General features: G+C 46.4%; 1 protein-coding gene across 6 annotated transcripts; it reads right to left on the reverse strand.

Annotated features, from left to right (window-relative positions):
• Positions 1-1,035: 1,035 nt before the first annotated feature.
• OPALIN (oligodendrocytic myelin paranodal and inner loop protein) lies at positions 1,036-19,006 on the reverse strand. 6 transcript variants are annotated; one of them, XM_008059107.2, is made up of 6 exons: positions 18,841-19,006; positions 12,358-12,393; positions 7,794-7,826; positions 6,445-6,564; positions 3,924-3,980; positions 1,036-1,969 (listed from the first exon to the last, which is right to left on the reverse strand). In XM_008059107.2, exons 1-6 carry the CDS (start codon positions 18,841-18,843, stop codon positions 1,796-1,798), a joined length of 423 nt encoding a protein of 140 aa, XP_008057298.1. In that variant the 5' UTR covers positions 18,844-19,006; the 3' UTR covers positions 1,036-1,795. The 6 variants fall into 6 exon arrangements, with proteins under 6 accessions (XP_008057298.1, XP_021568588.1, XP_021568584.1 ...); XM_021712913.1 differs by having other exon boundaries at positions 7,794-7,830; positions 12,361-12,393; positions 18,841-19,000; XM_021712909.1 differs by having other exon boundaries at positions 7,797-7,826; positions 18,841-19,000.
• Positions 19,007-27,054: the final 8,048 nt, after the last annotated feature.

The following is a 27,054-nucleotide window of genomic DNA, read 5'->3' on the forward strand; positions in this document are numbered from 1 at the left end:
AAAGTGGGAAGAGGAGTGGCTGGGATGAGAGAAAGCCAGAGGGTGGTGGATTCTGGAGTGATTGATAGGAAATAGTGCAAACTGGTTATCATTTGCCCAATATGCCCAAGGCACCAACTCCACTTCAGGCAGCCTCTCTTTTTCATCTCAGCCTCCTTGGAGAGAGTCCTCAGCATGCTGCAGTGGTGATGCCACACTGGGTTCAAGGGCTCTTGTTCACTCTGAAACCTTTTTTTTTAAATAAAAGAAACTGTATCTTTAGCAACTATCCCTAAAGCACAAAGGTTAAGGATATGTGAGGAATTGTCATTAGAAATATTATAATGCCTTACTTTAAGAATTAGGCAAAAATGCCTCATTGTAAAGAAAAAATGTCATTTTATTTTTTAATTATTTTATTTTTTGAGTTGGAGTCTTACTCCGTCACCCAGGCTGAAGTCCAGTGGCATGCTCACAGCCACCCCAGCGTTGACCTGCTGGGCTCCGGTGATCCTTCCACCTCAGCCTTCCAAGTAGCCAGAACTACAGGCACACGCAACCATGCCTGGATAATTTTCTTATTTATTGTAGAGACGAGGTCTCACCATGTTGCCCAGGCTGGTCTCGAACCCACAGGCTCAGGCAATCCTCTCACCTCAGCCTCCCAAAGTGCTGGGATGACAGGCTTGAGCCACCGTGCCCGGTGGAAATGTCATTTTAATACAAAACACGAATCTCCATCAACACCAACGTCTTGAAGATTACACGTAACACCACCAGTCTCTGTATTTGGTATTTAAAACTTGCAGGAACCTGGCTTTTCTTGTTGGTATAAGGACAGGGTCATATCTAGATTGGAAGAGTCACAGACTGCTAGCGACACCTAGAACGACCTTTGGATGTCAACCTTGGATCACAGAACATGGAGAAAGTTTGCCATAAATGTTCCCTGAGTGAACCTATGACCATGAGGAATAAATGCTGGTGATCAGTCATTTGACTTTCCCCAACAAGTCATATGGAAAGAGGGAGGAAGAAGGGAGTAGAGAGAGAGAATGAGCATTTTGAGTGCCCACTATGTAGCAGGCATTTCCCTTTATTTCTTATTTAATCTTTTCAAACACACATGAGGCAAGGAATAGTCCCCCCTCTTTGACAAAAGCAAAAACTAGGCTTGGAGAGTTTCAACAATTTCTGCAAAGTCACACAGCTGCCCAGGGGTAGGTCTGACTTAAGGGCCCAAGTTCTCTCCCCTGCTGTATGACATGCTCGAGCTGGGTGCTGCCTCGTGGTCAGGGAATGTGGGGCCCCATGTGACCTCTGCCATGAGCCATTCAGACATAAGTAGCTGCTTCCCCCCACATATTCCCCGTAAGCTTCATTTCTATCCCAACTTGCACCGGGCGGAACTTGCCAACATGCCCATGGAAGTCAGATCGGAGGGCTTTTTGGAGAAATGAGATATGAAAAAGAGGCAAGAGGGTGAGACACTCAGAAACCAAGCCCCTTTCCCAAATTCACAAAGAAAAGTTAATTCCCACTGGAGTCAAGAACAGGACCTAAAGGCTCCATCTGGATACACGGTGAACAGTGAACTCACCTGGTGAGTCACAGTGTGTTAAACCACTAGGTCTGAGAGTTGGAACGAACCTTGTTGGAGTTCTTTCCTAAAGAGATAAATCAACCCCAAAGTGTTCCAGATCTGTAAATGAAATTTGGATTGGTTAAGAAGCAGCTTGGCATGTTTCCTCTCCAAGAACAACTCGGGGTTTTCAGCCCTGTTCCAGCTCCAAGACTGCTCCTTGGCTGAGTTGTGTCATTCCAGGCTCAGTCTGGGCACAAGCCACCACAATCCCCGCCTTCTCTCCATTTCTATAGGGCGGTAAGGATCGCGCACAGGTTCCTCGCTTCCTGCTATGGTTTTCACATAGATGTGGGCTTCTTGTGCTCCCATTGTGTTCCTCTCATGTGTAGGTGATCTCCTAGGATTCTTGAGAAAACAAATAGGTTTTAAAAAACACGAGAGAGACTACTTCTTCTGGTCAAGATGGAGTAACAGCAACCACATTTACCCTCCTGCCTGCAACAGCCAAAAATCAGACAAATCATTCAAAACAATAGTTTTCAAGACACTGGACCACAGGCAAAGAAGAAGTGATCCATGAGAGACAGAAAACAAATGAGGAGAGGCCTACAATTGCCTGAGCTTACTGCTTTGGGAGAGTTTTTCAAGCCTCTCATCTCTCTTTTGCTTACTGTTTTTATATCCTTTAACTTTTCACCTATTTGCATCTTTATACTTAAAGTGGGTTTTTGCAGGCCTCATATACTTGGATCTTGTTTTTATAGCCAATCTGAATGTCTCTGCCTGTTAACTGGAGTATTTAGACCATTTACATTTAATGTGATTATTGATATGATTGGGTTTAAATCTACCATCTTGCTATTTGTTTTCTATTTGTTTTATCTGTTCATTGTTTCTTTTAAAAACTTTTTCTACCTTATACCATATAGATCTTAGAAGTACCTTTTTAAGTTCCATGAAAAATTTTATTGAGATTTATATTGGAATTACATGTATTATATGGATCAACCTGTGGTTGTTTGACATTTTTAAGTTATTGAGTCTTGCTATTCAGGAGCATGTATATAACTCCCATTATTTATGCATTATTTAATTTTTTTTAACTAAAGTTTTATTATTTTCTATAAAGGGACTGCATATTTTTGTTAGATTTATTCCTTAGCATTCTACATATTTGTACTACCATTGCAAAATAGTAATTTTTAAAATTATTTTTACTAATTAATTGATGTTGAGAAATGTAAACTACTTTTGTATATTCATTTTTGCATCCAGTAAACTTGTTAAAATATCTTTCTTAGCCTACTACGTTGACTAGGACCTAAAGTGCAATATTAACTAGAAGTGCTGTTAGTGAATATTCATTTTATTTCTGATCTTAAAGACAATACGTTCACCATTTTACCTGTAGAGATGATGTCTGCTGTCATTTTTATAAGATATCTTCTTTCAAGTTAAGAAAGGTTCTAGGCCGGGCTTGGTGGCTCAGCCTGTAATCCCAGTACTTTGGGAGGCCAAGGTGAGTGGATTGCCCATGCCCATGGGTTCGAGACCAGCCCAGGCACCTTGGCGAGACCTCGTCTCTACAATAAATAAAAAAATTAGCCGGGTATGGTAGTGTGTGCCTGGAGTTCCGGCTACTTGGAAGGCTGAGGCAGAAGGATCCCTGGAGCCCAGCAGGTCAAAGCTGGGATGGCCGTGAGTGTGCCACTGCACTCCAGCCTGGGCGACAGAGTGAGACTCCAACTCAAAAAAAGAAAAAAAGAAAGGTTCTATTCTATTTTTAGTTTGTGAAGTTCAGATCACAAATGACTTAAATTTTTTGAACTGTCTTCTATTGAGATGGTCACATGACTTGTCTCTTTTGTCAGTGAAATAAATTATATTAATTGATTTTCTAATATTAACTCGAACTTGGGTTTCTGTTAAGCCAATAAAAATACACTGAGAGGTTGGGCACGTGGCCCATGCCTATAATCCCTGCACATTGGGAGGCCAAGGCAGGAGGATCGCTTGAGCCCAGGAATTTGGGGTCAGCCTGGGCGATACAGCCAGACTTCGTCTCTACAAGAAAAAAAAAAATCAATAAATCAGCTGGGTATAGTGGCATGCACCTGTAGTTGAGGCTGTGGTGAGCTGTTATTGTACCACTGACCTCCAGCCTGGGCAGCAGAATGAGACCCTGGACTCAAAAAAAAAAAAAAAAGAATTGAGTGCCTCCTCTGTGCTACAGATTCACGGGGTCATCGCCTTTCCACATATGTTCACGTTGTGCTTCTTTTGTGCATGAAAGGTTTAAAAACACTTAGCTTCTTTACTGTATGAATGATTTATGGAGATAATAACCAAGAGTTCCTACCTCAGATATCTTGGGATTGTCATCAATTTCTGAAATTTCACATGGTCTCTCACTTTCCTAAAATGATTTAAAAAATGAAAAAAAGAAGTGAAAGTTCACAGCATTTGACCATAACCATGATTATGCACATTAGAACAAGCAAAACAAACACACAAACATTTAAAGACCCCTCCAAAACAAAACATATAAACATCGTTGTGAGTTACTTCAAAAATTATCAAAGGTGGGAGTAGAAATAAAACAAGACTAGCTACTAGTTGATCATTTTGTTCATTATACTGTTCTCTATTTTAGTATACGAGGTCCGACAATCAGGTTCACGAACCACCCTAGAAAAAGTGCTACATACGTCACTGATTATCACTATGGTCACCTTAGAACTACTTCCCTCGGGAAGTTATGCACAGACGCCAACCTCTAGTCCACCCATCAAAGCAATTTTGGAACTCTTTTTCTGGAATGGCCATCAGAGCTGTCATTGTTATTTGTTGAGGTCTGATCACTGAGTTCGCAAACTGGCCACTGTACTATTACATTGGCAGCACTGTACATATAACTGTATCGGAACACCCTCTCTGTTCGCCTGATCTGGTCCCCAATGACTTTTTTCTTTACTCAAAGATAAAGGAAGTATTGAAAGGAAGACACTGTGATGACGTTCAGGACATCAAGAGTGATACGACGACAGCTCTGATGGCCATTCCAAAAAGAGAGTTCCAAAATTGCTTTGATTGGTGGACTAAGCACTGGCATTAGTGCATAGCTTCCCAAGGGGAGAACTTCGAAGGTGACCGGAGTGATATTCAGCAGTGAGGGATGGAGCACTTGTTCTAGCATGAGTTTGCTAACTTAATTGTTGGATCGCATATGTTTAAAAATTATCTATAATCAAAAGGTTTGTTGTTTTGCGTGTGTGTGTGTGTGTGTGTGTGTGTGTGTGTGTGCTGGAGTCTCACTCCATCGCCCAGGCTGGGGTGCAGTGGCACGCTCACAGCCATCACAGCCTCGACCTGCTGGGCTCAGATGATCCTTCCACCTCAGCCTTCTAAGTAGCTGAAACGACAGGCACACGCCACCACGCCCGGCTAATTTTTTTATTTATTGTAGAGATGAGGTCTCACCAAGTTGCCCAGGCTATTCTCAAACCCATGGGTTCGGGTAGTCCTCTCACCTCAGCCTCCCAAAGTGCTGGGATTACAGGCTGAGCCACGGAGCCTGGCTGTCTGTTTGTTTTTAAAAGATTAGTGCCACAACTCTATCATCTAGAAATTCTGATTTAATTGGTTTGGTAATTGGTATTATCTTTTTAGCTTTCCAGGTGATTTTAAAGTGCACTAAAGGTTGAGAAGCTATTAATTATATAAGTAATACTGCCACCAACCACAGTACTTCTTAATGTGTTTAAAGTTACAACTTGTCAGTTGGGCTCAGTGACATCCCAGCACTTTGGGAGGCCAAGGCAAGTGGATTGCCTGAGCCCGCAGGTTCGAGACCAGCCCAGGCAACTTGGTGAGACCTCATCTCTACAATAAATAAAAAATTAGCTGGGCGTGGTAGCACGTGCCTGTAGTTCTGGCTACTTGGAAGGCTCAAGCGGAAGGATCACCTGAGCCCAGCAGGTCGAGGCTGCAGTGGCCGTGAGTGTGCCACTGCACTCCAGCTTGAACAACAGAGTGAGACTCCGACTAAAAAAAAAAAAAAAAGTTACAACTTGTCAATAAATCTTTACGTGTGATGTAAAGATGTTCATTACCTATGCTCTCATTTCATTCTTACAACTTGGCCTACCTTTTAAACAAAGGCAGGTAATTTTGTGATTCTGAACTAACCAAGGCGTAGAAAATGTTGTCGTGTGTTCTGGATCATATAAATCACAAAGTGACAGGATTAGAACCTTGATTTTGTATATCCTCACTAATGCTTGCCAGTGTGGGGACCACCATGAATGTTCTTAGAGAATGAGATTACAATCCAGCGCCCACATGACCCAGCTGAATCACAACCATGGAACCTTGTTGGATATGGGTCTGGGTAGACTTTGCATTCTAAGCATGCTCCTCAGAGCAACCTGGCATTCAGAGGGTGGGGGGCTTAGATGTAGATTCTCTTATTAATTATGTATATTCAGATGAGGAGAAAAAGCAAAGATAAATAGAGTCACATACCTCTGGACATGTCCCTAAACATAGACACCTCAGCATCTTTTGTCCCCTGTCTTACCAGTCTTCATCCTCTCTTGTGAAGCTTGTGCCCTTTGGTTTCTCAACTTTAGAAAATACACCCACTATACAGACATGTGTTTGCCATGTTTTCCTCAACTGACCTGAGGGTCATATGACACATCAGCTGTCTGGTGCATAATGTCAAGTTTGAGGTGGAAATTGTGGCACAGAAATTTCCACCATCTCGACCTCAGGAAACAGACATGGGCCCTGAATTTTGACACCCTTAGCCCAAAAGCCAGTTCACTGAAATGCCAATTCTTGCCTACATGTCCAGATTCAAGAAAGTTGATAATCACCTCCATGGACTCAATGCTGCTTCTCCTTCGGTGAATCCAAGTAAATAGCAAAGCCACCAGCAAGGCTGTGGCCACCAGGGTTGGAATGCCTGCAGCCACTCCAAGAGAGGGCCCACAGTCCTGGCAGAGAGAGAAAAGTTCAGACTCAGGGAAGCCCAGAGTCTTCAGGAATGAAGAAAAAACTCAATAATACAAAACAAAACAAGAAAACCTGCAAGGACCCTAAATGTCATATACAAAATTAAAAGGGTAATGAAGCACTGTGAAAATATTTATAACATACATGCCAAATGATTTGCTTTCACAGGACTTAATTTCCATAGTTCAAATCAATTGGAAAGGGTAATAGTCCAATAAAAAAAATGGGCAAAAGGTAGGAACAGGTATTCTTAGGAACAGAAACACAAATGTTTCCTCCACACAGGAAAAGCTGAGAAAAAATTCAGACCAACAATTCAATACCATTTTCACCCAGCAGCCTGGCAAAAAGAAAAGGCTTTTATCAAATATCACACCATTTTGATGTATATTTTTTAAATTTTGTTTACACTCGGCTGAGTAAGCACAGTGGCTCACACTTGTAATCCCAGAACTCTGGGGGACCAAATTAGGAGGATGCTTGAGCCCAGCCTGAGCAACATAACGAGACCTCAGCTCTACAAAAAAAAAAATAGGTGGGTATAGTGGCTTACAACTGTAATCCCAGCTATTTGGGAAGCTGAGGTGGAAGGATCGCCTGAGCCCAGGAAGTGAAGGCTGAGGTGAACCATGACTGTGCCACTGCACTCCAAACCTGGGTGACAGAGTGAGGCTCAGACAAAAAAAAAAAAAAAAAAAGGTTTACATTAGATGCATTAACCAATTAACGTTCAGATTCCCACTTTGCTTTGCTCTGAGTGGGAAGAGCCATGCTTGAAGCCACCTAAGTTTTCAGAACTGCCTATTATCTGGAAACATTGAAGTTGACCTTCAGGATTCCTATAAATGTATAGCTGACATAATACTGGTTTCTCCTTCCCTTTTGGGAGGGGGTGGTTTTACTGAAGAATAATACAACACACGAATCATAAATATATAGGTTGATGACCTTTCACATGAGAAAAACACTCATAAAACCAACACCCAGATCAAGACGCAGAACATTCCCAGCCCCTGTCACATTCACTCCCAGTTCCCCGTAAGTGACCGCTGTCATGAAATCCATCACCATGGATGAGTCTGTCTATTTTCCAACATCATACAGCTGCATGTGTAAGACCTGGGTTCTCTTGTGTCTGGCTTCTTCTGTTGACACTTGGTGAATGCCATCTGCGATGACTAAGCCCCGGGAACTTAAGGGATGTACTTACGGCCTCTTTCCCACCCGTGACAGGAGCGGTCGTCTGTGTGGAAGAAGAACACGCGTTGGAAAAGGACAAAATCCATAAAACATACATTACACGAGACGGTCTGTGAAAGGTTAGACTGGTAGGCCTGAAGTTGGCCCCTCTGCGAAACTTTCTGTCAATGACAATCGCCAATCAGAACCTTACTTGATGGCTTCTCAGGTAAGAATTGGGATAAAATCTGGTTACAAGGAGAAATAATTCAGAAATTCCAGTGATGTGTTCATTATTCACCCTGTGGATTTGCCATAACATATTTTATAACTTAAATGACTTCCTCTGTCCCTAGACCCCGCACCCGCACCCTTTGGGGAGATTTGTAACGTTGCTTGAAGGAAAACATAAATACCAGTGAAAGCAAGACTCTTTAAGGAAGCCTTATTTGTTTTCAAACAAGCATGTCATGAGGCAGACGGCGGAGGCTGTGAGCTATCCACACTCCTAGGGTAACCCCACATGGAGCAAGCACATGATGTGTGTCCGGTTCACATCTTCACTGAATTTCACTCATTTATGGGGTATTTCGGGCGAAAGCCTTCTCTTGATCAAGAAATCTCAAGAACAAAGTTCTCCATGAGCAACTGACTATGGAAGTGACACTAAGGAGTGTGTGTGAATTGAAGGGTGTGGGTCACACTGCCCACCATGGAATGACAATTTCTCCACTCACAGGCTGAGGGACCTTGCGTCGTCTACATGGTAGGATGTTAGCTATACCTCTAGGGATGTTGGGTGGATCGAGTGAGTATCAGAAGTGTGAGCTTTCATCATTCCTTTAAACGCTGCAAAACTCTGATCAGATCTGCTATTAATTTAATCCTTTCCACAACCTCAGTGAGTCCATTGGAATCCCTGGGGCTTAGGCTTTTGACAAATAATATCTTTTTTACAAAAAAAAGTCACAGATCTCAGATAAATGATGAGACTTATCCAAAATCCCCCAGAGAAATCTAACCTGAAATTGGGTGTTTGAATTCCAGGTCCAGACCTCTTTTCCAGAAGCTCCCATCAGAAGAGGAATTTGATAACTAGACGTTGACACTTGGTACTTAAATGGTCACTCTTTTACCTAAGCATAACCCACCCCCCCCCATGTGACTTTAATTCTGCATTCACCTAAAGTGCTCTAAGGATGGCGGGAAGAGTCAGCCACTGTTTCAGATATCTTCTGATTACAGGAATTTACTTGGGGTGGCTTTGACCAGCACAAAGGAAGAATTAACTCTAAGGAGGAAGGGGTGCCCTCTGGAGCCCGGGGCAGATGGGAAGCTGCCTTCTCCAGGGACTGGAGCTCTCTCCATCTCCCCACCCCCCTGCTCTCCACCTCTCCGCCCCCTGCCCTCCCCCCCACCCCCGCACCATCTCTCCAGAGCAGCATGTCTTTCCACCCAGGCTCCTCTCAGCCTGTATGCCTGCTCTCTCTCCAGATGGAGTTTTTGACTCATTTATTCTTCACAACGGGCAGGGCACAAAAGCACATGCCTATAATCCCAGCACCTTGGGAGGCTGAGGTGAGAGGATTGCCTGAGCCCACGGGTTCAAGACCAGCCTGGGCAACTTGGTGAGACCTTATTTCTACAGTTAGAAAAAAAGAAATTAGCCAGGCGTGATGGCACATGCCTGTAGTTCCAGGAGGCCGAGGCAGAAGGATCACTTGAGCCCAGAACGTCAAGGCTGCGGTGGTCATGAACGTACCACTGCATTCCAGCCTGGGCAACAGAGTGAGACTCCAACTCAAAAAAAAAGAAAGAAAATGCCACATATTCTTCACAACAGCCAGTGAGAAAGCAGAACTAGATCCCCATTTGGCAGACAAAATCAGTGAGGCACAGAGAAGTGAAGTCACTTGTGCAGGGTGACAGACCCCAAAGAGTCTGGCTCCTGGATCCATGCCCTTAGCCACTGTGCTCCCTGATCTCCAGGACCCAACACAGCACCCCAACCTAGTGCTTTCCTCTCGGTGGTTCAGTGTGGCCCAGCAGGAGACTCGTAGAGGTAGCCCTGTCCCAACCACCCTGTAGAGAGGTGCTGGAGTCCACCTCTTCCCTGCTCCCCAGGGTGCAGACATCCCCAGTCCATCAGCTCCACAGGAAGGGCAAGGCCATGCAATCAAAATGCAACTCCCAGGCAGTATGGCCAGAGAAGCTGCCCAGGACACAGGACCTCTGGTGCTGGAAGCAGAGAGCCCAGACCCACTTGGGTGGTTGGTTGCCCTATGCAGGTACAAAGTGTTCTCAGAGAAAGTTCTCAGAGAAGTGAGCTGCTAACCAAAAAGCATCTCCGGAAGGCATGAACTGGCCCCGTGAGAGCCTTCCTCCCACCCCACACGCCCTCACTGCCCTGAGCAATGGTTTCCAGCTTCTCTGTGTTATCTTGATATGATGGGCCAAGCCAGGACAACATCTGTGTCTGGGTCTCTACAGACCTGGCGGGTTCTGGCAGCCATGCGGGAGGTTCCAGCCAGGGCTGAAGGAAAAGGTGTTGACAGGCAAGGCGAGGTGGGATCAGGGAATTGGTCTGCAGACAACAGGCAGAGGCTGAAGCAGGGAGGCAGTGCAAGCCCCCTCCTACCCCAGAACCTGGGACAGATGCCAACAATTTGGGACAGAGACGTCCAGGGCAGACAATGGTGGGTACCAGAAGTCTGGCAATAACTCACAAGACTCTAGCTTTCTGCTACTCTCTAGAATTATGCTTTTATATTTCAGTACAATAAGTACTGGCTTAGGAGTCCTCTTACTAATAAGATTCAGTTTATTCACTTTGAATAACTTATAAATTATCAGAAAAATTTGGCACGACCGAACTTACTAAAAAACTAGGCCAGGAAAATGTCTCGCACAATCATAGCAGGACAATTGATCAGAAAACAACCTGGTTGTTAGTGCTGTCATTTCACAGCATAACAGAAGGTGCAAGAGTAACTGTGGGTTGAAACTGTACACCATCCATAACTGGAAACCTTTAATTTTTTGTTTGCTTTGAGTCAGGGTCTCACTCTGTTGCCCAGGCCAGAGTGCAATGACATACTCACGGCTCACAGCAGCCTCAAGCTCCTCCTGGGCTCAGATGATCCTTCTACCTCAGTCTTCCGGGTAGCTGGGACTGCAGGTACGTGCCACCACACCTGGCAATTTTTTTTATTTTTTGTAGAGACAAGTTCTCGCCAAGTTGCCCAGGCTGGTCTTGAACTCCTAGGTTCAAGCGATCCTCCTGCCTTGGCCTCCCAAAGTGCTGGGATTATAGGTTTGAGCCACCACACCCGACTTCCCTCGCCTTTCCATATGAAAACTGGTCATAAAGAAATTCTCCTGGCCGGGCACAGTGGCTCAGCCTGTAATCCCAGCACTTTGAGAGACTGAGGCAAGTGGATTGCCTGAACCCGTGGGTTCAAGACTAGCCCAGGCAACCTGGCAAGACCTCATCTCTACAATTAAATTAAAAAATAGCTGGGTGTGGCAGCGCACGTCTATAGCCCCAGCTACACGAAAGGTTGAGGCGGAAGGATCACTGGAGCCCAGCAGGTCAACGCTGGGGTGGCCATGGGCATGCATGCCACTGTACTCCAGCCTGGGCGAAGGAGTGAGACTCCAACTCAAAAAGAAAAAAAAAAAGATTCTCCAACCTACCTCATTTGATGGTAGGTCACAAGACCACTATTTTAGAAAGAGTCCCGCCCCATATCAAGAAGAAAAAGAAGGTTGCTCAGAGAAGCTAAGAAGAATATAGACCAATGTGCTTGCTGGGTGTTATCATTCAGTCTATGAAGATTATATCACACACTTTTTGTCCAGTCATATTTCTACACAGCGGTCTATACTTTGTTGAAACTAAGCATAAAAACAATTTATCCTGTGTCTTTGGGTCTTCATTCTGAAGGCTCCCATGTACCGAGGTGCCAAAAAAACGTATAAGCATTTTAAGCGATGTTTTCCATGTAGGACTTTCAGGTTGCCATCATCAGAAGTGTCTGGACACTGATGGGAACCACTTTGAGCACCTCTTGTAATTGCAGAAGTCAAACGTGACTTGGGTTCATCTTTGGTTATAACACTGTTTTTTCCTTCCTTAAAATGTTTTTTCCTTCCCAAAATATACATTTTGGGGGCACCCTCTGTATACACGTTAAATACATTTGTAAGCCTTTTCTCCAACTAATCTGCTTTTTGTGAGTTGATTTTTCCACAAACCTTCAGAGGGAGGGCCAAGGGGAACTTTTCCTTGTGGCCCTACAAAAATAAAAGTCAAAGTTTATGTAAGCAGGACGGGAAGGTGTTCCGCCAATGTTTTCTGCTCAAGGGAATTTAGGGCTTTGCTGTTTTTTTCTGTTTTCCTTTTCAAGATGTGCATCTGTAAGTTGTATGATTGACACAATTTCTCTCGGCACCCCTCAGTTATGCCTCAGTGCCTCTGGAAGACCGGGTGACTCATCACCGCGTGTGAGGTTTGTGTGATCACACTGGAGACCGGGTGTGGATTCCACACTGGCCTTGGCTGACCTGCTGGTGCCTGGGGCTGCTATACTCACCATGTTGGCCGGCAACGTGAAGTTCAGAGAGAAACCCTACAGGAGAGAAGGCCACAGTCAAGCTCCCGGGAATGGTCTGCAAATTCTAACCCTCCCCTCAACCCTCTACCCCCATCTCTGGCAGATTCCAAGAGATCCCTGATCCTACTGGCTCAACCAGCCCCAGGCCTCAGGCCTAGTCTCCACCCTAAAAGAAGCAGGGAGAGCCAAGGAGGCTGAGGTTCCTCCCCCAGCCCCAAGTCAGTCGGCCGACACCAGGTCCTCAATCCTGGCCAGGCAAAGGGGCCATTCAGACAGGATGTTGCCTGAGAGGTCATCCACAGGGGCGGCAAGAACACTGCTAAAAATTCAGCAAAGCGCTGCCATGGCTTTTTTTAATTTCCCAGAACTCCTTTCAGGGAGAGGACGGCGTGAATTTAAAAGCAATTTGCCCAAGGTCCTCTTAGGAGTGAGAACATAAGGTACTCTGTTCTTTGTTTCTGATAGATCACTGAGTATGATCGACTCGAAATCTATCCAAGTTGCTGTGAAGTCCCTGGGTTTGCCTTCCTTATGGCTGCATATGGGATTGGCAGCGGAGGGAAACTGCCAGGGGAGGGAGGGGCGCACCTCACCAACAAGGGTCCCTGCATAATCAATGTTTGTATACCTAACCCTAAATTGTATCCCATATCTTTATAATAATTAAGAAATAAAAATAATAAATACAATAAATAAGTAAAAAAGCAATTTGTACATTCTGCTCAGGACAGAAAGTCAGGGGCACAGGCCAAAAGATCACCCAGTCCTTAAACTCCCTTCCCAGGGCAAGCTAAGACAAGGCTTGCGTGTTTGCTGAGTCTGAGACAGAGGCTTTAGGCTGCTGGAGTTGAGCAGGTAGGGATGACAGAGAAGCTGACATTCCTCTTCCCTCCCCTCCCTGGACAGCTGATCTTTCTTCTCCCCAATTATCCAAAGCTCATGGCTTCACGGGGCACCACAGAGCCTGCCCAAGTGCCCACTTATCTGGGTCAGGCCCGCCCAGGTCTCCGGCAGCTCATTTCTCCTCCCTGTCCCCAGCCCTGTCACCCCAGTTTGGGCTCGCTGATGCCAGGCCCTCCAGGCTGCTCCTTACCAAGCGCCTTCCCTGGATGGGAACAAAGGGCAGACCCTGCTGTGACTCAACTGGTGACACTCTCCGCCTCTCTTTTCCCTGAGCTGAAGGGGTCTTGTTTCCTCTCTGGACCCTCTACCTCATGGGTCTAACTGCCCCTGATTAATGGTCCCCCAGCTAGGCCCACTTCTGGCCCGGCCTCCCTAGGACTCCGCCCCCAAAACAGCTTCTCCTCATCGTCCCAGAGGCCTCTCAAGCCCAGTTTCCACCATTCTAGAAGCAATACGGTTGCTGAGTTTTTACATGACATGTCACCCGACAGTCGGAATCTTATGAAGAATGCAAAAGAATCATAACATTTCACACCTGAGTTTGCCTCCAAGACCATGGACCTCAAAACCCTCATTTTATAGAAGAGGAAACCAAGACCCAGAGACTCACCAGAAATTATGCTGTGGATAAATGAAAACAATTAGAGCTTTTGTCTTAAAACATTCCAGATGGGCCTGACTCTGTGTGACTCAAATCCCACCTGAAAGATGGCAACAGAAGAGGGAGCCCAGGATATGCAAACTTGGTTAAATACCTATCTCGGTCAACTTACTGGTGGGCTGGGATTCAGATGGGCTCATAAATGAGGAAAGGTTTTGTGAATCACAAGTGGTTTTTTGTGTTTGTTTTTGGTTTTTTGTGAGTTGGAATCTCACTCTGTCGCCCAGGCTAGAGTGCAGTGTCACGCTCACAGCCACCATAGCCTCAACCTGCTGGACTCAGGCAATCCTTCCGCCTCAGCCTTCCAGGTACCTGGAACTACAGGCATGCACCACCACGCCCAGCTAAGTTTTTGGTTTACTGTAGCGATGAGGTCTCACCAAGTTGCCCAGGCGGTTCTCAAACCCCCGGGCTCAGGCAATCCTCTCTCCTCAGCCTCCCAAAGTGCTGGGATTACAGGCTTGAGCCACTACACCCAGTCCACAAGTGTTTTAAGTACCTATATGTGTACTCCCCCCAGCTCCTGCCCCAAAGATGTCACCCTTCAATTAAGGTGGCCCTGCCTGCCAGCACACTTTCTAGTGACTCTGGTCACTTCTCTGTCACTTGGCAATAGGGCACTCACATTTGATAGAGACTTGAGGACTAAACCTGACCTTTTGCCTCTTACCCAAATTCCTAAGAGGCTTGGGAAGTCACACCTGATAAGGACTCACCAGATACGATTTTATGACCCTAGTACTGCATATTCTAAAAAGTCTGTTTTCCAACCTGACTCTAGCATGATATCACATCATGAATAAAGAAGGAATTCAAGTTATTTTATGGCCCTGCAAAGTCATCTCTTGTGGACTCCCTTGTTGGGAGCCGGCCACGGAGGCCCACTGAGCATGAGGGATCAGGAAGGACCGTTGACCCCGAGACCACTAGGATGTGTTCAGAAGCTGTAGACCCCATTCCTTCCCTCCTTTTCCATTGGCACAAGCAACCAGGAAAGGCTCCAGCTGGCTCTAACAGAGGACTCTGAAACCGGAATGAACACAGCTAACTTGGGAGTCTATTGTTCCCATTTTCCACAGTTTATGGTTTTTGCTTTTAAACAATTCAAGTTCAACTTTGAGTCACATTGAGGAGCCTTAGTGCAGATCACAGGTTCTCTTGATATGACTTTCAGAAATTTATAGATAGAGGTTTTAGAAAATACTGTATATAGATTAAGAAAATTTTAGTAACCATTTTATTATAGAAGTGTGGTTAGTTCAGTTTGATTTAGGGGAACCAGTGAAGTTTGTATTAGGCCGGCTGGTGCTAGGAGAGAGTAACCATAGCACCAACTGTTTTATAGAAACCAGTTTGAATTAGCATAGAATAGTAAAAGGCAATATATCATTATGTTGGTTTTAGGTGTAAGTATTGAACGATGTTATGTAGCTATAAACAATTAAGGGTACATAGAAACTGGATAAGAACTTCACGTTTTTCCTTATGTTTGAAATATACATCTGCTTGAGAGTGGGGGGGGTGTGCTGTGTGCACCTGGACCTGCTCATGTGAAAGGCACATGCTACCTTTTGTGTAACCATAGCAGTAGGAGTTCCCGTGATGATAACTTTGCAGAGTTTGGGGATAAAAGCCCTGAGATTACACCCATTAAACAGCTTCTGGTCACTTGAGCAGGAGTCCAGTCTCTTTCTTTCTCCCCCCCTCCCTTCTTTCTCTTTATATCTATCCCTCCAGTTTAAATTGCTGACACCGTCACACCACCAGAGACGCTCGATCCCTGCAGGGGCAGGACCCCCACACTTCCTGATTTGTAAGACACTTATCTGTCCTCTCTGAAGTCTGCCACATATGGGATTTCATCTACATATCAACAAACCTGGAATTTTCCACCTCCTTATCTCAAACAAAACATCTCTTCAACTGATTTCCAAAATTCCTTAGATAGAAACTACAAATTACCTGTCAAGAAACCTTTGAACCCACCTATGACTGCAAGCCTCCCACTTGGAAATATCTCATTTTCCTGGGCCAAACTAATGAAAAACTCACACGTATTGATTTATGGTTTCTTGTAACCTCTGTCTTCCTAAAATGTATATCACCAAGTCACCATTGAGCCTCAGTGGGCAAACGTTCTCAGGACCTCCCGAGGAAGGGTGTTCCTGAGCTTAGGGCCTCAAGTTTGGTTCAGAATAAACTATCTTCAAATATTTTACAGAGTTTGGCATCTTTTCATTGGCATAACCAACCAAGGCTTGAGAATTTGAACAGACTGCCTAAGTCCACACAGCTAGTTAGTAGTCCCAGAGTCTACTGTCTTCTGATGACAGCCTCTTTCCACCACCCCACAGGCTTTCAAACCACTCCTGAGGCTTCTGCAGGTGAAATGGAGCAACCAGGCTCACAACACTCCACATTGCTGCTTCTAGGATGGAGTTAGAACAGGAGAAACATTTATTTGCGCCTCTTAGGTCAGGATCTTCTTGCTCGAGGGACCTCACCACTGGGGTGAGGTGTTCATGCGAACACCAACCAAGCTGACAGATGCTGGGGGACACTTGACAGTCACTGCACTAGACGCAGCTGCCCAGAGCCTGAGCTCATCAGTGGGCTCTGCGCACTGATCTCAGCAGGCCCGAGACAAAGCTTCCTTTGGCAGATGGCAGAAGAGGCGAGGCAGCCATAAGTGGGCTTTGCATGCGTTGTTTATCAACATTTGGATGACGAAGACTTTGGCCAACCTCAGAAAGACATTCATATTTTGCAGAAACACAGTACAGTGCTGTCATGGAGAGAAAAACATTGCACACACAAGGGGGCGGAGAAGAATCTGATGCAGTGACCTTTAAGGGACACAGCTGGGTGGGGTGAGGCCACCCTGGGCTTAGAGCCACTTGATCTGGATTCGAGTTCACACTCAGCCACTCCACAGCTGTGTGGTCTTGGGAAAGTCATTCAAACTCCCTGGTCTCCATTTCCTCCAACAAGTCTATTCTTCTGGGCTCAATTTTCCCATCCTCAGAATGGGATACTACCAACTGGCCCTGCTTATTTCACAGGATAAACTCCAAGAAAACCCAATAATGTTGGTGGCAGCTTCTTCCTTTCAAACTGCAAAATGCCCCAGGTGTGTGAAGGACCATGTGATAGCACATTCTTCATGGCCTGGCCAGCACCGAGCTGGGCGTGGGGGACCTCTTTGGGAAGTTCTTGGCATGGAATTGCCAAGATGGAATTACAGTGTGAATTCACAACATGCAAAGTACCAGAATCCGATACATGACACTTATGGATTATTGCCAGTCTGAGTCGCATGTCATAGCTACACAGTGATTCTGAGAGCGCTTTGGGGTCTCAGGGGCTGAGTGTTTCTCCTTATTGCTTTGCTGTTTGAGAAGGGGACAGAGGGAGAGATTGACTGAGAGACTGAGGGTATACTGTGTACCCACACTCACAGCTTCCCCATGAGGAGATGCTCCAACCCCATAGGTGTGAAAACTAACCAAGCGCTAGCTTGCAAGTGTGAAATCGGGGTACCTCACAGATTCTCCTAACTCCAAAGACTGAATTCAACCTCTTGCAGTCATCCTTTCTCTAAAAAAGATATTCCACAGATAAGTGAGATCCTGCAATATTTTTCTTTTTGTGTCTGACTTATTTCACTTAGCATAAAAGCCTCCATATATATGTGTATGTGTGTATGTGTGTCATACATATATGCCACAATTCTTTTTTCTTTCTTTCTTTTTTTATTTTTTGAGTTGGTGTCTCACGCTGTCACCCAGGCTGGAGCACAGTGGCACGCTCATGGCCACTGCAACCTCGACCTGCTGGGCTCAGGCGATCCTTCTGCTTCAGCCTTCCAAGCAGCGGGAACTACAGGTACATGCTACCACGTCCGGCTAATTTTTGTATTTATTGTAGAGATGAGGTCTTGCCAAGTTGCCCAGGCTGGTCTCAGACCCGTGGGCTCAGGCAATCCCCTCACCTCAGCCTCCCAAAGTGCTGGGATTACAGACTTGAGCCACCACGCCCGGCCAAGCCACAATTCTTTTATCCATCTGTCCATTGACAGACACCTAGTTGTTTCCATAATCCTTAAATAAAGAAATGATAGAAATCTCTTTTGTTTTCCCTTCTAACTTAGCAAGCTTCGTTTGACTGAGTCACAACTGAATACATATCACAGGTTCACATGAAAGATGGAAAGTTTCTAATGCAATTATGAGCATCTATATTGCTGCCGATGTAGCAGAAGACAGATGGGACAAAAAAGAAAGACAAGGCTGGGCGCGGTGGCTCACGCCTGTAGTTTCAGCACTTTGGGAGGTCGAGGTGAGAGGATTACCTGAGCTTTCGGGTTCGAGACCAGTTTGGGCAACATGGTAAGATATCATCTCTACAATAAATAAAAAACTAACAGGGCATGGTAGCATGCACCTGTAGTTCCAGCTACTTGGAAGACTGAGGCAGAAGGGTAGCTGGAGCCCAGCAGGTCGAGGCTGTGGTGGCCGGGAGCGGCCACTGCACTCCAGCCTGGGTGACAGAGTGAGATTCCAACTCAAAAAAAAAAAAAGAAAGAAAGACAAAACCATTGATGAGACCCACAGCTTCAATGTAATACAGCTGAAGCATCCACCCTGTACCCTTGTTGTATTAGAGCTTTAAAAAAAAAAACTTTAATATGAAAATACAAGATGAGATCAGCAAATATTAGGTGGAAAATTTTTTTAAATGATTAGTATTTTGCATATAAGGAAACAATTGAAAACCAAGCTCCTTGACTTCATGGTACACGTGACTGAATTTGAGGTGAGCATTAGAAGCCTGGGCGTGGCTTTACAGAGAGGAATGCAGGTGAGGCCCAGGAGAGATGTTAGCTTGTCATGACTCACCATTTCCGATGACCTCCCGAGAATCTTCTCCAAACACTGCCCGTGCAAGCTCCTTTCTCCCTGGCGTTATTGGCTTGCGTCTCCCATCTGTAGGAACATTCCTCTGGGAGAGCTGGGAAGGCAGGGTGAGAGGTGGCCCCAACAGCGCCCTGGCCAGGCCATTTATGGTCAGGGGAGTAGCCAGTCCTCAGCCCGTCCCTTGGAAAGATGGGTTCCTGGTCCCTGGCCACTGTGTGCAGCCTGGCTCACCCGCCCTCTTTGCCTTCACTTTCTGTCCTCCTTGGCTACGCCTCTGTCTCAGCAAAGAGGCCACAGCTGGTCCGAGAGCCTGGGGGCTTCTGCAGCTGGCAGCTCTCGGAAAACAATGGGTCACACAGGGCTGAGGCTGGCCGCTCCATCCCCAGTCGACTGGAATCCACATCCACCGCGTTCCTAACCACGATGGGGTCAGCATCAACGTGGAGGGTGCCTGGAAGAGGATGCCAATTGTCCTGCGTGTGTGACAGGGCTCTGGTGATGCAGAGGACAGATGCTCGCTGGCCTCGTTCCCTCTCCGTCCTTGCATTTAGTGTGGGAAGCCTCCAGGAGCGGGGAGGCTGGAGACCCAAGCTGCTTTATGTCTTATAGTTAGTCTGTTAGGAGTTTGAAGGATGAATGAGTCGGCTTCAAAACAGAATTAAAATCAACAGTTTGGTTATTTACATGAAAACCACTTTCTCAGGTGATGGGAGGCCTGGTCTGGATGACTCCAGGAAATGGCATGGAAGTCACGCCTGGGTGATGAGGAGAGGGCAGACCTGGGAAGGGCTTGGGGAGAGCGCCTGGGCAGAAGGCAGGGTCAAGGCAAAGCTTGCAGGTGCAGTGCAGGAAGGAAACCCAAGAAGGCTGGTCAGCTGGAACGACACGAACCAGGGAGTGACCCGGAAAGGGTGAGAGACAGAGTGAGCTCAAGCCCTTCTGATGTGTGTAGGGCATAGTAAGATTTTCATTCTTAGGGCAACAGGAAGCCCTTCTAGGGCTTTCGGTGGACAGAGGGATGCTCTCACGGCTGGTGACAGGGAAGAGTGGAGGCAGGTGGCTGTGGCCAATCCAGGCCAGCGATGGGGACAGCCGTGGGATGAGGACAGAGGAAACAGGGATTAGGGCAGGAATGTGGGTCTGATTGTGGGGTGGATGCAGTGGGACTCGATGGCGGGAAACCTACGGGGTGGGAGAGGGAGAAGGACGGAGCTGAAGGAAGCCGGCTCCTGGGCTTGGGGCGGACAGAGGACGTGGAGGCACCACCCACTTGGGCAGGTGACACTGGAAACAGTTGGGGGTGTGGGACCAGAGCTCGTTTTTTTTCTCCCTTACAGCTGCGTAGCCTGTGAGCTATCCGAGTGGTGATGCCACAGGCCACTGGTTAAAGGTGGTCAGGGGCTGACAATATCCATCTGGGAGAGGTCGTCGGCTTCGGATGGTTTTAAAGCCACAGGCGTGCACGAGCCGGGAGGCACAGCAGGGCCAGCACGGAGGCCGGGGACTCACGGACACTTGGGGCCTGGAAGAGGGGTGACGAGGAAAGCTGAGTAAGGTGGGAAAATCAGGGAAGTTTGGGGTCACAGAAATGTTTCAAGAAGTGGGATGGGGGGGCTGATAATTGTGTCAATTGCTGCTGACAGGTGGCCTAGGACCAGATCAGAGGAGCCATCTGACTCCCAGTATGGGGGCTGCTGGTGACCATGACAAAAGCAGTCTAGTAACCAGGTTGCCTTTAATGGGGGGGGGCTTTCCATTCCAGCCACGCAGCTGAATCACTGGGGAGGACTGTCAAAATTCCTAATGCCTGTGTCCCACCCCCTAGATGCTCTAATTTATCAGAGGGAGGCAGGGGCATCCCCAGGGGATGCTTTTTCCAGTCTCAATCTCTTGTTTTTTTGAGTCAGAGTCCCACTGTTGCCCAGGCTGGAGTGCAGTGGCATGCTCACAGCCACCACAGCCTCAACCTGCTGGACAATCCTTCCTCCTCAGCCTTCCAAGTAGCTGGAACTACAAGTATGTACCACCATGCCCAGCTAATTTTTTTTCATTTATTGTAGAGACGAGGTCTCTCCAAGTTGCCCAGGCTGGTCTTGAACCCCTGGGCTCAGGCAATCCTCTGGCCTCCGCCTCCCAAAGTACTGGGATTACAGGCATGAGCCACTGCGCCCAGCTCTCAATCTCTTAATCTATAAAACGGGGATGATTCAGTTTACAGTGACTGGATGATTTGAATCAGCACACCTGCTAAACATGAGGCTTCTAACTTTGCGTGGCAAGCACGGAATCATACCCGAACCACAGAACTCCAGTTCATGGCCCCAGCACCTTTTGGTGAGGCTGTTTGTGGATGGGCAAGGTCAGTGGGGTCCTTCTTGACTGCTGTTTACTATGCATCCACTGATCCCTGGCTCTCCCTCCGATGGTCACATGATCTCTTTAGAAGCACTGCTGCCAGGCTCGGTGGCTCAGCCTGTAATCCCAACACTTTGGGAGGCTGAGGTGAGTGGATTGCCTGAGCCCGTGGGTTGGAGACCCGCCTGGGCAACTTGGCGAGACCTCATCTCTACAATAAATCAAAAAATTAGCCGGTCGTAGTAGCGTGTGCCTGTAGTTCCGGTTACTTGAAAGGCTGAAGCGACAGAGTGAGACTCCAACTCAAAAAAAAAAAGGAAGAACTGCTGATGTCTTCAGGTGAGTGGTGCTCCTGTTCTAAGTGTCCATCAGTCATGGTTCTTTGGTCACAAGCATCAAGATTGATCTTTTATTAACTTAATAAAAGGGGGAATTGCTTGGTTGGGTGTAGTGGGCCTCCAGAAAGAAGAGGGCCAGAGACCCAGCTCTGGAAAGACACAGGAAGGTTGTTTTTGAGGCTTCTGCAGCAGGGATACCCAGACAGTCCCATGGGGGCATCCTTCCACGAAACATGAGCTCCAAAGTAGCTCAATTCTTTTGCCCCTCTGATCAAGTCTCCAATTCCAGGAAGAGGACCAAATTGGTTCATGTGCCCAAGGAGGACATGTCACCTGGCTGACAGTTTCCCCAATGAGGGTTCCTCCGATGGAAGAGGGGGTGGTTGTGCAGAAGGGAATTTGATACTGTTACTTAAAGAGAGAATGGATGAGTGAGTGAGCTCCTCCTTTGGAAGGATTAAGCCCGAGAACCATCTCTTTAGAAACCGCAGAAGGAAAGCCCTTGGTAGGTGAGAGTCTGGGGACACCAAGTCTGAGATTCTCTGATAATCACCTATGTTTTGCATTCACTTAAGTTTGTATGAGCTCAATCTCACAGATGGTTGGTTGGACAACAACCAGTCAGCTTGAAAAGCTGGACCAGTCTAAGTGATAGGTGGTTGTCTTGGTCCATTCGGGATGCTGGTGGCTTATAAACAACAGAAATTCATTTCTCACAACTCTGGACACTGAGAAGTCCAAGATCAGGGAGGTAGCAGGCTCAGTGTTTGGTGGGAGCCCATTTCCTCGTTCATAGACAGCTGTGTTCTTCCCGTGTCCTCCATGGTAGAAAGGGTGAGGGATCCCGCTGGGGCCTTTTTTTTTTTTTTTGAGTCAGAGTCTCAGTCTGTTGCCCAGGCTGGAGTGCAGGGGCACGCTTACAGCCACTGCAGCCTCGACCTGCTGGGCTCAGGAGATTCTTCCGCCTCAGCCTTCCAAGCAGCCAGAACTACAGGCACTACTCCACCTGGCTAATTTTTTGATTTGTTGTAGAGACGCGGTCTCACCAAGTTGCCCAGGCTGGTCTTGAACCCCTGAGCTCAGGCAATCATCTCACGTTGGCCTCCCAAAGTATTGGGATAACAGGCTTGAGACCCCATGCCCGGCCTCTGGGGCCTCGTTAATTAGGGCACTAATTCCCCCCATCACCTAATCACTTCCCAAAGGTCCCACTTCCTATTATCTTCACACTGGGGGCTAGGATTTCAGTATATGAATTTTGCGGGTACAGAAACATTGCCTGTTGCAGCAGCCTTGTTCTGAGTTTTAGAAGTATTTATCTAAAGTATCAGTAACAAAATAATAATCAAGTAGAATTTTTTTTTTTTTTTTTTGAGTTGGAGTCTCACTCCGTCGCCCAGACTGGAGTGCAGCGGTCGCTCCCGGTCACCGCAGCCTCGACCTGCTGGGCTCCGGCGATCTTTCCGCCTCAGCCTTCTGAGTAGCTGGAACTAGGAACTACAGGCGCATGCTACCACACCCGGCTAATTTTTTGATTTATTGAAAAGATGAGGTCTCACCAAGTTGCCCAGGCAGGTCTCAAACCCGCAGGCTCAGGCAATCTACTCACCTCAGCCTCCCAAAGCGCGGGATTACAGGCTGAGCTACCGAGCCCGGGTATAGAGTAGAATTTTAAAACGAACAGCAGGTTCCTTGTCCTTTTCCTATCTACGAATGTCACATGTGAGAGGCGTTAACGCTGCCCACCAAGTGTTCTTAGTTCACCCTGTGTTTAACACAGAGTTAAGGAGAGCCAGAAGACTTGCTCTAATGAAACATGAGTAGAATTCATATGTCCCTTCCAGACAGTTTTAAGAGCTGGTGTATAATTCGTCGTCCTCCCATTCTCTTCACCATAAAAACCAGCAATGCTCCAATGCCGCTGCCCCCTCAGCCTGGTCCCGCCTAAGGATGACATGGAAGAGCTTCCAGATAACCAGAAGTAGACACGTAGTGTGAACAAGAAATCAATCTTTCTTATATAAAACCCCTGAGATTTGGGGCTGTTTGTTGTTGCAGCATGTGCTAGTCTATGCTGACTGACGTACTGGCATTCCTACCCTTGCACCACTGGGGCTCATCGCTGGGTTCAGAAGATGAACTTTGCTGGGGTTCTATAGCTATCTATCTTTTTGTCTGTCTGTCTATGTATGTATGTATGTATGTATGTATATGTATCATCTATCTATCTATCATCTAGCTATCATCTAGCTATCATCTATGTATCTATCTAACTGGTGATTGCTAATGGGCAGAAAAGTCATAAAATCTTGAGCCACCATGTACAACTGCATGTGTTAAAGGATTCTACACTGAGACCAATCTGAGTGCTTGTAAAAATATGGTCCCATAGTAACCTACTGTAATGTAGCCCAACAAACTCCCAACATACCCTGAAGTCTCTTCATCTAATCAACTTGAAAAGCGTGTCCTGTATCAGATGGAGTCCCAGTCTTTGTGTTAGAAATGACCTTGTATCCATCAGGGTCCCTGGAGACCCTATATTTGAGGCGAGTCTATTCAAGTGACAACTTAGGAAGGTCCCCCTTGGGGGAACGGCAGTCCCAGGGTTAGACCGGTAGGGTGGCATACGCTCCCCTAGACCTGAGGTGGCAAGTGGAAGGAAGGGCTGCCAGGGCCCAGAGAGAGAGGAGGTCGCTTTGTGGGAGTCATGACCTGGGGTCTTGGGTGTCAGACGTAGTACTCAGCCAGGTGGAAGAGGGTGGAGAAAGGAGCCGATGGACGCACAGAAGACGGCTACCACATCTGGACAGCTGCAGCAGCAGACCGCCTCCATGACAGTGAGGCTGCCTGATTTCCAGCTTGTTCTGATGCAGGAAAGGAGACACGCTGGAAAGTCATCTTTAACTTTGCACTTGACTTCCCCAGTCCAGTAGTGAGCTCTGTTCTTGAGTTAGGCACCTGAGTACTTACCCGAGAGCAGGTGGCCACAAAGGAAGTCCCCCTTTCCATATTCTGCCCAAGTTCTCATATGTTGAAGAAAATTAACACCAAGAGGACCCAAACTTGTCTGAATTAGCAACAAAAACCCAGGACACATCAGGAAATCCACATTCTTTAATGAAACCATCCTTTCCACACAGAGAGACATGTGTCAGTTTCTCTCCACCTCCTGTTTGAAACTGACATCATTTCGTGAAACATAAAAATTACACAAAATAAAAAATACCCACAGACTTCTAGATAACACTTTACACCGTTTTCCTTTTTTAAAAAGAGAAATCTTTTAGGCGTTTGGGATTACTGTCCAGAAGTTCTGTCTACAGAGGAAACTTTAAACACATCTGCTGAAGCCAAGGGAACCTTCATTCACAAACCGAACACCAACAATACCAAGAATTATGGGAGAGTTGTCAAGTGGACCCAACTGATGGAAAATCCCAATGTGAATTTGCTGGAGAGGAAGACTTCACAAATCATTCAAAGAGGCTGAGCAATGTGTGAGTAATAGGAGACTTTAGAGGGAAACAGTAAAATAGAAACAGAGGGAAACTTTACCCTGGAGGAAAATTAGAGGGAACAGCAAATCAATGAACAATGTCCCTTTCTCTATGTGGAGAAATTTTACTGGTCAAAGTAAATTCCAGACCTCACCATGCTCTGTGGTCCAGGTTCACCTTCTGTTAGACCAGATTACCCTGGAGTTGAATCAGGCTGGTTCCGTCTTCTCCTTCTTTTATTTTAGAGACAGGGTCTCCCTCTGTCACCCAGGCTGGAGTGCAGTGACATGATCATAGCTCACTGCAGCCTCTAACTCCTGGGCTCAAGTGATCCTCCTGTCTCAGCCTCCCAAGTAGCTGAGATTACAGGTGTGTGCTGCTGCACCAGGCTAATTTTTAATTTTTTTTTTTTTTGTAGAGAAAGGATCTCATTATCTGTGTTACCTAGGCTGGCCTCCTGGGCTCAAGTGATCCTCCAGCCTTGGCCTCCCAAAGTGCTGTGATTACAGGTGCTAGCCACTATGCCTGGGTCTTTCTGCAAATGGACTTTCTCTCATGAAGCCTGTCTTGGGGTTTTTTACAGAACCAGCATCATGTACAAATCCCCTTAAGTGTGACCTTTCAGAGGAGCTTGTCTTTTCTGGGAATATTTCACTCACAGAAGGCCTAAATAGAGGTTTCATGAGGGTCCCATTGCTGTAATTGGCCGTATGGTGACAATTATTGAAGCTGTGTGCTTTTTAAAATGCTCATACTGAAGAAATAAAAAGAAGCGTCACTCTTTCCCAAGAGTGGCCAATGCTGGGGCAGAATCGACTCTGTTTCTGTCTCCCTCCCACCTTTCTGTGGAATCCACTTATCTTATTTAGACTTCTAAGGGTTGAAACGACAGAATCTTCATTTCCTTGGAGGAAAGTTCCTTCACAGACACCTTAAGTATCCTGATTCCAGTTTCAGCTCTGACAGACAAGGGGAGAGAAAACAAAACCCTAGAAAATACAAAAAGCAGAGAAATGGTGTCCACCACCACAGATTGGGGAGAGCAGAGCCATGACGACAAGCCACGTGTCAACACAGAAGAATGCAGGTGGGACTGAGATAGACCAGACCAGAGCTTGACGTGAGGAGAGGCATACGGCATAGACCCCTTCTGGAAGGCCCACCGAAAGCTAGGACGGGTGGTCGGCGTCTCCCATGCCACACTGATTAAGGCTTCGACAGTTGACCCTTACATACATACATATATACAGACATATATTATTACCGATAATAATAGGTTAATTTTTTTTTTCTGTTTTAAGGAAAAATATTCCCATGCATTTCTTTGACCTTTCTTTGTATTATTCTAGTTTTTGCTCCCAGCAACCATTTGAATTAGACAGAGTCCTCAGGTGGCATTTTCTGGTCTCTAAAAAATATAACCTTTAACCTTTTACAAGGACTTTGTCTAAAACGACGCTGACTCATCCCAAAGGATTCCTGGAGCTTGGGAGCAATCTTGGCGCTAACTAAAAACAATCTCTCGTGTGTCGCCCTGTGTTCAACAGTCACCAAACAGGACTTAACGGTTATGTAAACATTATTTTAAAAATTATTCCGACATAAATACTCTTTTAAAGCTAACATACCCCAGCTTTTAGCTCATAATGCCCACAGATGCCTTAATGAAATGCCATTCAAAACTACCTCGCCGTTTAAATTATACCTTGAGGTGCTAAGATTATGTAAACATCATCCTCTACACGTCTCTAGAACAAGTGCCAAGTGTTGTGGATTTTGATTGCCCGTTGGCCATGGGAAGCTGGTGCATCTGAGCAAAGTGACCCATGCGCTCTTTGACCTGATGGGTTCCAGGAAGCTATCGCTGGTGGGCTCGTCCCCCAAGGCCATGATTCTCATGTGAGTCCTCATGAATCAGTCTTCAACAGCGTTTGTCTCACAAGGGACCTGAGCTGGCCCCTCGTCAGAGGTCTCTGCACATCTTGCAAATGCAGTTTGAACCA

The sequence above is a fragment of the Carlito syrichta genome, unplaced genomic scaffold (assembly GCF_000164805.1).
Source record: "Carlito syrichta isolate Samal-C Ts95f unplaced genomic scaffold, Tarsius_syrichta-2.0.1 Scaffold303721, whole genome shotgun sequence".
Taxonomy (NCBI): Eukaryota; Metazoa; Chordata; class Mammalia; order Primates; family Tarsiidae; genus Carlito; species Carlito syrichta.

Bases quoted from the DNA above. Each gene is read 5' to 3' on its own strand.
- OPALIN (XM_008059107.2), bottom strand. The intron at 3,981-6,444 runs GTGATTATCAAC...AAATCATTTTAG, and splicing joins GCAGCATTGAGTCCATGGAG to GAAAGTGAGAGACCATGTGA. The intron at 1,970-3,923 runs GTAGGAACTCTT...TGTTTTCTCAAG, and splicing joins ACAATCCCAAGATATCTGAG to AATCCTAGGAGATCACCTAC.